Raw genomic sequence first — 12,676 nt, forward strand, 5'->3', positions numbered from 1 at the left:
CGATCTCAGTTCTGCCCAGAACCTGCTGCAAACTTCAGACTTGAATAACTTCACAAACAGCCATTAGAATTGGCTGACATTTGGAGCACAAACCACCCTTGCCTAGGCCTTCACTTGATCCTACTTTGGAGTTTGGAGCCATTCCTGCTGCTGGTTTGGTCCTTATTCACTAAGTTTCTAATTCTGATTTAGTTTCCATTTTGGTGTTCTGATGCAACTAATATCGATCCTACTGCAGAGTGGTTCTTAGTTGAACTCCTTCTACATTATTTATGTTTCATTCCAAGACTACCCCTGATCAACAAATACAAATCCCTTTTGTTACCTTTTTCCTATTTGGCTACCAAACAGCGATTTCAATTTCTGGTTAATTACTGGTTTGCCAACCCCCCCCCCCTCAATAAACTTGGGGATATGTACAGAAATAGCCATCAAACTTATTCTTGGAGTTGTATAGCACTTGGGTGGGCCCATAAGCGATCCGAACTGAGTTTTTGGAGCCTCGATTCAAATCGCATCAGTTTAAGGTATAAAAGGTACTGATCTGAATTTTTAAGATAAGATTTTATCAGCAGACTACAGACTTGTGTCTTCTCCAGTTTGTCTGGTTTTTTTTTCTTGGAACTTTTCAGAGTTAGATTCTCTTAAATTTCCTACGTTAGTGCCCATTCCATTGGATCTTGAAAATTTTAGCAGATGCATCTGAGATTTTTTCTTTCTTTTTTTGGATAAAAAACACAGCTTTATTCAAATGAAAAAACTAATAAAAACACTGTAATAACCAGCTCAGGAGACAAACTATTACAATGTATCTACCTTGTACAAATGAAGGAAAAGGATTCCTTTGTTAGATCATCCATTTTCGAATGGACATAGAACTCCCGCCGGTCAGTCACATTGCTTTGCTAACAATATAATGTAGATGATATATCAAATTTAAGGGTAATAAAATGGACAGCAAGATTGTGACATGACATCGAAGAGTTGGAGATGGGCAGTGAAGTGTCTTAATTTAAATAGTACCACATACACTCAGTTCTAAAATGTACATTATATTTAATATTTCCATTCTTAATTTTAAAATATTATAACTAATATATCCTGTACGCCTATACCTATATAGATGTACCCATATTCCCCTTATTGTTGGAATATTTACCAATATGCCATTATTGTGTGAAGATCTTTGTGAGGCTATGGTTGGCTCAGAAGTTTCTGTTTACTGGTTTTTCACATATTCATTTACCAGAATACCTTTGGATGTCATTCCCCTCATTATTGGGTCACTATTTTCGAAAATGCTATTGATTGTGCTAAGATACCATTTAGGTTAGATTTGGCTCCCAGAAAAGCATATATGGCACTCACGCAAGTGTCCTCTAACTACTACGCTTATAATAGGAATGAAACAGAGATTAGAAGCATCTAAGCAACGTAATCAGATAAGGCCCTATATAAAGATGTTCCCAATCAGCTCTCTAGCTAGTTCATCTGTTATAGAGAGTATGAATTTAAGCTACAGAATTCCTTACCTTTCCAGCGAAAGCAATATACTTATAATTTAAGACATTTTGGGAAAGTTGCGGAGAATTTCTTGGCAGGTTCATGCTACATTTGGATATTTTTTTTAATTCTTAGATTCCTTTTATCAAATCATGGTAAGATTTTCTCAATGGGTTCATTGAAGGGGGAAAAACAGAAGTATTTTCCATGACGCAAATCTAACCTCTAAGGTTCATATGGTTATGGGAGTGTCCTCTTTTGAATGGTCTATGGTGTTGAAAGAGTGCAAAAGCAATTAATAACCAGACCTTCAAACAACAGTCCCTTCAGAAACAAGGGAGAAGAAAAGGAAAGCAAAGAGAACAGAACAGAAAGAACAATATATATATATAAAAGAAACAAACATAAACTAAAGTCCAACAAAGCTATAGTCAGTAAAAAAATGTATATAATATTGCATACCGCTATTCTCCTTGGTTGTGTGCAAATAATGCTACACTGCCCACCAAGTCCAGCTTCAATCATGTCATCCAATATGAATTGTGGGACCTACAAAATTTCTTCCTTAGCATCATCCAACCACCATGTTCTGGAATGTGAGGAAAAAGTTTTCCCACAAACTAGGAAAAATCACATTTACAAGAAGTTCCAAAACTGCAACAGCTTGAAAATGCTGTAAATGTAAAAAAGGGTATAAGATGGAGGGAAAGAAAAACATACAATAGTACCTGAGTTGTCTTTCCACACCCCGTTTCCCCACAAACGACAAGAACATCATTCTCCTTCAATAGATGCAGTATATTGCTTTTCAATTCAGCAATGGGTAGAGCAGCTCTAGCTTTTAACATTTCCTGAAAAGGAAAGCATAATACATGTCAAGAAAAAGAGAAGCTAAAAGGAAAATTTTGCATCTCATAATGCGGGGAAGATGCAAGGCCCCAAGGGCACATTAATGGTCATAGACCAAAAATGTAAGGACAGCTCTTTTTACTACGTAAGGAATTTGTTGACTTGGGGCTCTCCAAAGTCCGATCAAGTAGCAGAGAAGGTCATACAGAGTAAGGAGAGTAGAAGAACCCCTTGTTCTCAAAAGATTTTTGTCTTGGAATATCCATGGCCTTGGTGATTCTCTTCATTAATACCATTTGCAGAAAGTTGGGAGAGAATATGGTATTGATGTTATCCTTTTCAGGAAATGAGGCTGGAAGAGATATGTCTTGCCATTTCAGAAAAAATGAGGATCAAATTCAAATGCTCTTTTGTGTGGGTGGTTCCAGTCCAACCGTCCACTCAATATATGTTGAACCAAACTGAAGAGGATTTGAACGAATTGAGTCTTCCTTTAATATCCTCCTTTGTTAATGGGCTGCCCATCTTAGGCAAAGGACCATAGACCTCTTCCAATGCCTCTTCCTTTTTGTCTGGTTGAGGGCTCACTCAGGATGGACCTCTTGTCCCCTAGTGGGCTGCCTACTAGAGCCCGTGGAATTTTAGGCCTAAGCCCACGTCTTTGTGATGTAGAACCCTCTAGCAAGCTGCTTGATTCATTGGGTGCAATTTCTCTTATTTAACAAATCGATAAGGGAAGAGGCCAACAGTTACACTTGATGAGAAGAATATCTCTTTGGCTTCACAAGGGTGCGTCCATTCCTGTCATCTACTCATCTTCAGTCATGGAGAATCAATTTTCAAAAGTCCTTTGATCCACAAAACGGTGCTGGTTTCCCTTCTCATGGAGAGTATCCAAATTCTATCATTTGGCATCCAAGTTGGGACTTGGAACTAAATTTTTTAAGCCAACGTTAGGTCCTTAGTCTGTAGCAGTTGACATTGAGCATGAGGAAGAGCTCGAGAAGGTGGCTCCATCACATGGAGTTGATTAACCCTCACCTGTGACACCAGATACTACAAGTCTGAGTAATATGAGAAGTCTTTTATTACTAATCAACGCCGGAAAATGGCAACTAGTGCATGTTGTCTTCTCTCTTCAGCAAAGGTAAAGAACTTTAGGTAACTAGGTAAGTGACTAGTGACTAGTCACAAGAAGATTAGCATGGAATATGATGGGTATGCAACAGAGACTCGAGGATAGCCACGTAGATGCCAATTTAGCAGTTTAGAGCAGTCAGCTATTCAAGTTAATAAAAGTTGAGTGTGCCAGTGTGGTATGGTCTGGAGGGGATGATCATGCTTCCATTTTTTTTTTTTAAACAAATCTCTTTTACTTGGTCCAATGGGCAGCATCCTCCAAACTTGAGAAAATTAGATCCATTTTTGGTTTCAATTGAAGGGGCAGATCTACTGCAAGATTACTTCCTAAAGTTTTGGTGAATAAGGTATTGGATTACAGTGTGATTGGCCTATCCACTGTATAATAGCTAAGATCAGTCCTGTAAATGACAAATCCGACCAAGGACACCTGGTACCACAGTTGGCTTGAGACTAGTGCAGTTGAGCCTAGCCCCCAGGAGGTTTCGACTTCGAGACCTCCTGTTCCTCATCTAGTTTAGGATTTAGGAATCCCTCGCCCCCACCAAAAAAATTTACTAATCCAGCTGCACTTAGCCAAAGCCAATCCTCAAACCATGTTCCCTACTCGAATGGAATTTTGAGTTTTGTTTGGTCTTTAGTTTCTATCTATATGGAAGTAACTCAATTGAAAATTTTCAGAATACACGAATGGAATTTTGAGTTTTGTTTGGCTTAGGGCAGCTTATCTATCGACTCTTTCTCCCTCCTTTCCCTCTCTCAGTGAGTTCCTCTTCCATCTCTTCTTCTATTCTTCTTCTTTTTTCTTATTTCTTCTGTCCTTTTATTTCTGTTATCACTTTCTTCTTTGCTGGAAATCGATACTCTGTTCCAGCGATTTTTCTAGGCCAGCAATTAGAAGCCAAATCCCTCACTCCTCCATCTTTCTTCCTCATACCTTGGGACTTGGGAGTGAACCTTTCCGTCCTAGACAATCCTAACCGAGGCTTTTAGCCTCTGGAAACCATTCTACTCGGAAGAACCAAAGCTGTGGTATTGCTGCTGACTCTGCAACTATTGTGTGGTAGTGTTTGTGACCTTGGGTTGTCCTCGTTGGCCGCCCTTGACTGTTTACGGTGTGTAACCAGAAGACCTTAAGTTTCCGACTTCCTCCCAAAGTTTCAGCCCCATCGGAACTCCTATAGATGAGTTCTCTTGCCTGAAAGCAGGTCTGGTTCTGCCGTTACCTTATTTATTCTATCGTGAGGTTGAAGACAACCTCCCCCACTTATTAATTAAAGCCCGTTTAATCCCTTATTCCCATATCGCCCTCCCTTTTACCACTAAGTACCTCATGTCTTTTAATTTAGTTCCTATTCTATCCCTGCTCAATAAATCCTAAACCCCTTCATATCCGTTTCATTTTAACCTATCTAGTAACCCCTTCAGAAATCTGGTTATTTATCAGATTGTCACTCCCCCCTTTGCAACTTCAATTTATTCACAGTTGTGCCATTATATTTCAACCTTTGGTTAGTGTACACTTGCGTGGGCCCATAGCAACCCAAATTTAGGGTTTTCGAACCCCAAGATCACAACAATCTGTTTCGACAAATGACCAACATGCATTCTCAGCTGGGAAACCACATAGAGCACAAGCAAAGGCATGGAAGGGAATCCTTGGTTTTTAGTCAATTTTGCTGGTTGGCAGAGCCCTTTTATTGGAGCAGAACAAGAGGTCTAGACATCCAATTATCACTCCAAGCGAATCATCTACTGCCTGACCTCAGAACCTGAGATGCTATTAAATCAGAATGGAGGATGAATAGTCCTCTAAAGTTTCTACATTCTAATCACCACACCAGCAGACTGATTGGATAAAACAGTAAGTTTTAAGTCTGAACCAACAAAGCAGCTTATTAAACACTTCTATAAAAGATTCCACATTTGTGAACTCTTTTATTTAGTATTGCAATGAGCATGGTTTATGCACATACCCCTGGTTGGACACTGCCTCTACAGTATTCCCATATTTCCAATCCCCACCCTCTCTTTCCTTCAGTAACCTTTTGCCTGGCCTTGGGGAATTTTTGTAGATTTCTTCTCAACAACGTTTTGCATTTCTTGTATGTGTTCCTGTTTTCTAACAGATTTTGCTGTTGATAAGGAAAATAACATCTGGGAATGTTCAGTATGGACGTATGGTAGCGTTTGTTTACAGGAACAAGATTTTTTGTATCTTTTTTTTTTTTTTTTTTTTTTTTTTGGGGGGGGGCGGTTGGGAGGGGGAGGGGGATTGCAACAAATCTAAATGAAAAGAGACATATCATTATCAGTTCTTTGAGGATAACTGTGCCAACCTTGTATCTCGGCACTTTCATTTTGTTTTCTTGTTCTTGTCTCAAATAGGTACTCTCAACCTCTTTGTAATAATTCATTCCTGTTAAAAAATACGAAAAATAGTCACATCAAATGTACAGTGACGAAACAAATACTCTAAACATGTACCAAAGAGAAGATACACAAAAAACAAGAAGACCAGAATTTAATTTTGTACATCTTATGATAGATTTACCCTAGGTGTAAGAAAAAAATGCTTCTAAAGGAGAACTGAGATTCAGACTGAATGCATAGAATGAAAAGACAATGATAGAGGATCTAAATTAAAATCTATGCATTAGTAATTCAACACCATTCAAGTAGCATTAGAAGACAAAGTGAAATCCACGAGCAATTTGTAGGGTGGGGGGCCAGCGGGAAGAGAAAAAGAAAGAAAGGGGTTCAAGGAGAGTAAGGCAACAGCTTCAGTCAGAATATTCCTAAATACGTTATCTTTCAAGGATATGGAAGAAGAGGCTGCTCATTGTACTCTTTTCACAATGAGAAAGGTACTGAGCAAGGTTCAAGATTTCACTGAACTTTCGGTCAAAACCTATACATTTCGCCATCAAGTTTCAATGAAGGGTTTCAAGGACTAAATTGCCAAATTAGGTCCCGAAACTTTTAGAAACTCTATTTTAGGTTCTCTAAACATAGTGGAACCCTTGAAGATTTTCAAACCAAAACATTTAATTTCTACCTATTTTTATAAAATTTCTGTTTTTTTAAATAATTTTTTAATCCAGAAATTAAATAATTACTTTTTTGAAAGAAAAAAAAAGACTCTGTGAGGCTGTAAATTGACCAATGGTGTCTAACATACATAAAATTGAACTCCAAACACCTAGTCTAATACCCCACTTTTTCAGAAATTTGTTGCAAGAAAATCAATTTTTTCCAGAAAAAAATTTACAGCTCCGTGAAGTCATAGATCGGGCTATGGTGTGTAATATATAAAAAATTGAAGGTCAACCATCAAGTATTTCTCCTGTTTGTTTTTTAAATTAATTTTTGGGAAAAGTGATACATCTCTAACTTTGAATCTTGCATAAATCTTCCAACAACGCAGCAAATCGTCACTTTCAATGTGTTCCTCTATTTCCCAAGTACTTGTTCCAACCTTGTACACCAGTGATTTGGCCAAGATATCACAAAAACTAGGTTTTCCCCCTTCCCCAGCGAAACTCGTCGAAACGAAGAAAATGGCTCGAAATTTCAACCCATTTCGTTCAATACTTTGCTTTTATTATAAAAGCAAAGTAACGTTTTGCCCAAAATTTTGGTCAAAATCTGGACATTCTTGAGTATCGCAGGCTGTTTCATTTCAACACTTCTCAAAGCTGAAATATTTCGAGAAATCTTGAGCCTTGGTACTGAGATTCCATCTCCAAATTTTCAGTTTTAAATTCATTGGCATCAAGGTTTTAGCAGTTGCAAAACCTGCCTAGTTTACTTATACGCAGGATAACTTTACATGTTTCAGCCAAAAGGATGGGTTAGTTAATCAAACTGACAGGAAAAGCCACAAAGGAAGTTGGGAGCTGTACCACACTTTACATAGACAGTAACTTAAAGATAATACCAGCAAGGCACATGAATGAATCAGAGAAAGAGATAGCTTAGTGTGAGTATTAGGGTTAGTGTTCATAATCAATACAACAAGCATGATAGGAAAAGAGTCGGAATAAATTTGATCCATCAAAATATAGGGAATTGGTTAAGAAGGACCACCAAAATCAAGTAGGCATAACATTAGTAATATCTGAGATATTACAACATCAACATGACAACAGATGAACAGAAAAATATTACATCTTAAGCGGAAAAAAGAGTAAAACGTCTCAACTTTGATGATTTAACATTCTAAAATTTCCAAAATGGTTTTTACAAGGGTCTAGAGGTATGGGATAGAAAAAAGGCAGACATCATGGATGTCAGTGGATCCAGTGGTATATATGAGACAACACAGTGAAAGTATTGCTTGATAAGACACCCATATCCTTTTATAAACTCAGTACGGAATGTAAAGTGGCGATGCAACAGTAGAAAAGGCTACACGAAGGGCCAGCAGTTGGCCCCAAGAATCAAGACTTCGGTGTAAGGCGTAAGGTGTTCTGTTGATTTCTGATAGTCGTTTGAGGTTCTTTAGCAGGATTTTGAGGTGAACAGATGTAGGTCTTTCTCTTTTCTGATTTTCTTTTCTCTCTACCTTAGTTCCCCCTTCCCCCTCCCCCCCCCCCCCGGTGGCAATCTAGAGCCTTTTAGTGTATATTCTTGGATTATACTCCGGGTCTTATGCCTATCGTCTTTGATGGTAGTCAGAGTTCTGACCACTCGTTACTCTCTCCTATTGGTATAACATTGTAGGGTCTCTTGTTGGCAGAACTTCTTTTGCTGCTGCACTAGTAAGGCTACTATTAGAATAACAAATCAAGTAGTACTAGGAACTGAGAAAGGCTACAATGTTTTCTCTTTATCTGATGATGTCCATCCACCTTCTTCTATAATACTTTTTCATAGATGGGATATCAACCTTGCCAAACGAAGGATTGAACCCGCAAGCTCATTCGTGCTATACTTTTAAACCTTCTGACCAAATAAACAGTCACTATAGTTTTCCATTTTCCAACATAATTTCAGGTCATTTAGTTTTTGTTTCTGCATAAGATGAAACACAAACAAGTCTGACAACATACTTTCAGCTTTCGTGGCAGTAATAGAATGTGAGCTCTCTGGAACATAAGGTTTTACAAGCTCTTCATTACAAATGAGTTCCTTTGTAACCGCCGATACTGAATTGTCAGCAGTCAACAACGAATCCACAAAATCAGCTCTACGGACTTCCTCACTTTCTTCTATCTTGGTTGCAGATTCTCCTGTAACTTGCAAACAACAATGGCAACCATTAAGTAATCCAGACAGCCATTTCTCATATGCTATGTCGTAGAATGCAAGAAATATCACCTTCGCAACACTTTATAATGAATGAAGAGTATGGCTCTACAATTAGTTGGTGAACAGGAAGATCCGGAAATAGACGATAAAGAGCAAATGCTGCAACTTTATTCTGTGCATCCTGCAAAATCATTCAACTAGAACTTCACAACCTTTGAAGCAACATTCACAAAGAGCTACCAAGGGTTCATCTTAACCTTCAAAATGTAAAGCAGGTTTTTTTTTTCTAGCACCAATTCATTCAGAAAACAGGAGTTCTTGAATTACATAACAATCAGGGAAGGATAAAGTTTGTACGCAGTATAGAAAGGTCTCAAAAATTAGAGTTAATTCTTTACTCTACAAACCAATATGGGTATTGCATGATAACAAGCTTCCAACGGGTGTGTAGTTACCTCAGCAGATTCAGAGGCTTCATCTTGGATGGGAAGCTGGAGGGTAATCAGTCCTCCAGGTTTTCTGCTCTTACCCCTCCCACTGGCTGTGCGTAATACACTGACAGCATACGAGAATCTACTTACTTTCCCAGGCAATTTATTAAACTTGGGTGCCTCCCACCCAAACTTCTGGCAAAGCTGGTGAAGAACAGCCTTGGGAATCTTTGGTGGGTCACCCTGTCATTTTGAAAAGCATTTAAGAAATAACTAATAGATAAACGGGGGAAAACAGAAAATAAATTCTAAAGAAGTTAGAGACAACAAATATGAAGAGCTGAAAGACAGACCAAAGGGTTGCCACAGCCGATATGATACATCACAAAGAGAAACAATGTAAAGCAGAAACTAGCCTAACTAATCGGTTTTACTCATTTTGGCATGGTTATGAGTAAATCCAACCGGCTAATACAGGGACAAGTTCCTTGACTCAAAAACTGACACTGCAAGTTATTACCCTTTTCCAAATGCCTTCAATTTTTTCCAAATTCCGTCCACTAAATAATTGTGCTATCTTTTCTTTCTTTTGCAGTTCAACAATTTCAGGAGGTAAAGCTCCAGAGGCATCTTCAGAGAATAAACCAATGAGTGCAACATCTCTAGGCTCCAAATTGTCGACAACAACTCCCTCCCTGGCTGGAACATTCGACGAATCAGAAGGATCAACAAACGCCTCATTGCTGCAACTTTCCCCAACATTTCCATCAACTGAGGCTTCAATCTCAGGAGCTACGATGTCAGCACCACTTAACTTCATTGTCTCAGGACCATTGCAAGCCGTAGAATCAGAAAATATGTTAATAGAACTATGATCTTCGCCCAATCCAGATGCCAAGATTTCATCCGATAGCCCTGCTTCGTTAATTCACACATCACGTCAATACTGTGAAACAAACAATGGCTCATAGAACAGATAGCAGAAGAATGTTTAACCTAGAGCAGATATCTCTTGCTTAAGTTTGCGGATTAAATGGCCAGCCTGTTCCTGTCTTTTCTTATCTCCTCTCTCTTTGGCATCAATCGCCTCTATTCTTGCAATATGATATTCTTTGGCAATAGAAATAGCACGTAAGCTTGGATCAGAAGCCTGTAAATAATCCAAGAAACAAAACCAACATGGCCAACATCAGAAGCAATAGAAAACATCTCACAACATTAAAGTTCAGAAGGGACTGAAAACCTTTGATGTAGAAGCTAAGTTCCAGAAGCAGTACCAGAGGAAAAAGAGGCTGAAGTGAGCTTGTGGTTTCAGAATTCCTCGTCTTACTAGGAATTTTTAATCCTGTTCTGTCAGGGGGGATCTGTTAGCAGTTTTATTTTTCATTTCTGAATGTTATTAGTCAGTATCATTCGGGCTGGAATAAGACCTGTTAATTCCAGTCCCATTTTGGTTGTTATTATGGAGTCCGAGTCAGTTCCAGCTCGCTATGGCCATTGTATCCAAGCCTTCTTGATGTATTCCCTCAAAACAAAAACTACTTCCCAAAAAGCTGAGACGATCCTAGTTTTTTTTTTTTTTTTTTTTTTTTTTTTAGGACTTCAATAAGCTGTTCAATCAAAGGAGTTTTAAGTTATTTTTTGTTAATGTTTTTGTTTCCTTTTCAGAGGGCAGACTTTGGTGCAACGGTAAGGTTGCCCCATTGTGACCAACGGGTTCGAGTCTGGAAATAGCCTCTTTGCGAAAGTAGAGGTAACTCTGCGTACATTATGACCCTCCCCAGACCCCGCAATGACAGGAGCCTCGCACATTGGGTACTCCCTTTTGTTTTTTTTTCCTTTTCAGGTCAGGTTTGATGTCCGCCAAGGTTCTAAATCTCGGTTTCAACCAGCCAGAAACCGAGAATGTTTCAGTTTTGACCATATCTTGGTCGAAACTTGGTACTTTCTCCAGGCTAACTCGAACCTTGGTTTCGAAGCCCATAAGTTGTTTTTTTGCCCTGATTCTTGTTGTGCTGCCTATTTTTGACATTTTGAACCCAATCCATGCATTAGTTTCACATAGAGAACACTCAAAACAATGTTTGTGGTTTTGACCCAAGTTTGATAGTGTATATTGTTCTTGGACATGGTATCGAATAAGGTTTGACCAGAACAGAACTCCTTCAATATAAATCAGATTTAAGCAATCTTGGATTCATTGGAAAGTGTTGAGAGGGAGAATATTTCCTCTCGGGATTAGCATCAGGTTTCTGGCGCTAATACCAAGAGGATCTCCTCTCTCTCTTTATTTAATTTTGTTTTCCCTTGTCGCCCCTAAGTGTAAACCCTTTATATAAAAGAAATATCGCAGCCCCATCATTCAACGAGAGAGCTGCTCTTTGGTTCTCTTTTCTTCTTCCTCACTTCTTCCATCTCTTTTCTGTTTATTTACATGGTATCAGAGCTTATCTGATTACTAGGTACAAGCTCACACAACTCCGCTTGGTTCTCCATCGTCTTCTTCATCCCCACAACAAGAAGGTGAAGGTGTGACCAATCTCCTAGGGCTCTCGGCTTCCTTTCTGCAGCAGGGGGAGTTTCCCCCAGATTTTTCTTGAAGTTTGGGAACTATGGTGTGATGGATTAGAGACATTGGAATACTCTTTAATCAGGTTTGATGTCTTCTTTCTTTCCGGATGTATTCTGAAAATAGTGGATCGATTTTATGTTTTCTATCTCTAGTGATTGAGTAACTCGATTGAGAATTGAGATAGTGATGTTTGATGTTCTACCATGCATCTTTGCATTCGGTAGTGAAGGGATTACTTTCTAGATCGATTTTTAATCGATTTCTATGGTTGTATGGTCTTTGGTTTGGTTGATTGAGATCGACTTTTTTGGATATATGGCTCTTTGATGCTCTTTGATTGAGATCAATTTTTCTGCTACTTGAAACCCTTTGTCGGTGATCGATTGTTGAGACTTGTTGGAGTGTTTGGCTGTTTGATTTGGTTTCCATTGGACTGTTTGGCTGGTTTGTTATTTGAAGATATTTGGACTGCTTTACTGCTGCCCTTGAATCTGTCGAACTCTATTTCTGATTTACCTTGTTTCGGTTGTAATGGGAGAGACTCAAAAGGACGCTAAGTTGGTAACTGAGGTTGTATCCTCCTCATCAACATATCTCACATCTAAGAAATTGGAAGGGAGTCACAACTTTCAGTAGTGGCAGACGATTGTGTCCTTAGTTCTGACTGGAAGGAGTGACAAAAATCACTTGACAGGGGTGAAGCATGCGGGTATTGATGAGTCTTCATGGGAAATTACTGATGCTCGAATTTTGGGACAAATGCTGAATTCTATGGACAGCAACATTGTTCATCTAGTCACTCATATCAACACTGTCAAGGAACTATGGGATTACTTGGTTGTGTTGTACTTTGGAAACAACAACCTTTATAGGATTTATGAACTGTCCCAGGAATTTTATCGTGTTGATAGGAAGGGTCGTCCACTTA

At 38.8% G+C, this 12,676-nt stretch overlaps 1 protein-coding gene across 3 annotated transcripts in view; it reads right to left on the reverse strand.

Annotated features, from left to right (window-relative positions):
* Positions 1–12,676, reverse strand: part of LOC122655676 (DExH-box ATP-dependent RNA helicase DExH7, chloroplastic) — a 116,539-nt gene that overhangs the window by 70,783 nt on the left and 33,080 nt on the right. For all 3 annotated transcript variants that reach the window (XM_043849942.1, XM_043849944.1, XM_043849945.1), the window contains exons 5-12: positions 10,173–10,326; positions 9,697–10,091; positions 9,201–9,419; positions 8,815–8,926; positions 8,547–8,726; positions 5,832–5,911; positions 2,232–2,354; positions 1,966–2,052 (exon numbers count right to left, since the gene is read on the reverse strand). In XM_043849942.1, coding sequence (XP_043705877.1) covers positions 1,966–2,052; positions 2,232–2,354; positions 5,832–5,911; positions 8,547–8,726; positions 8,815–8,926; positions 9,201–9,419; positions 9,697–10,091; positions 10,173–10,326 — 1,350 coding nt within the window. The remainder of the gene's footprint in view (positions 1–1,965; positions 2,053–2,231; positions 2,355–5,831; positions 5,912–8,546; positions 8,727–8,814; positions 8,927–9,200; positions 9,420–9,696; positions 10,092–10,172; positions 10,327–12,676) is intronic.

Source organism: Telopea speciosissima, chromosome 3, assembly GCF_018873765.1.
Source record: "Telopea speciosissima isolate NSW1024214 ecotype Mountain lineage chromosome 3, Tspe_v1, whole genome shotgun sequence".
Classification (NCBI taxonomy): domain Eukaryota; kingdom Viridiplantae; phylum Streptophyta; class Magnoliopsida; order Proteales; family Proteaceae; genus Telopea; species Telopea speciosissima.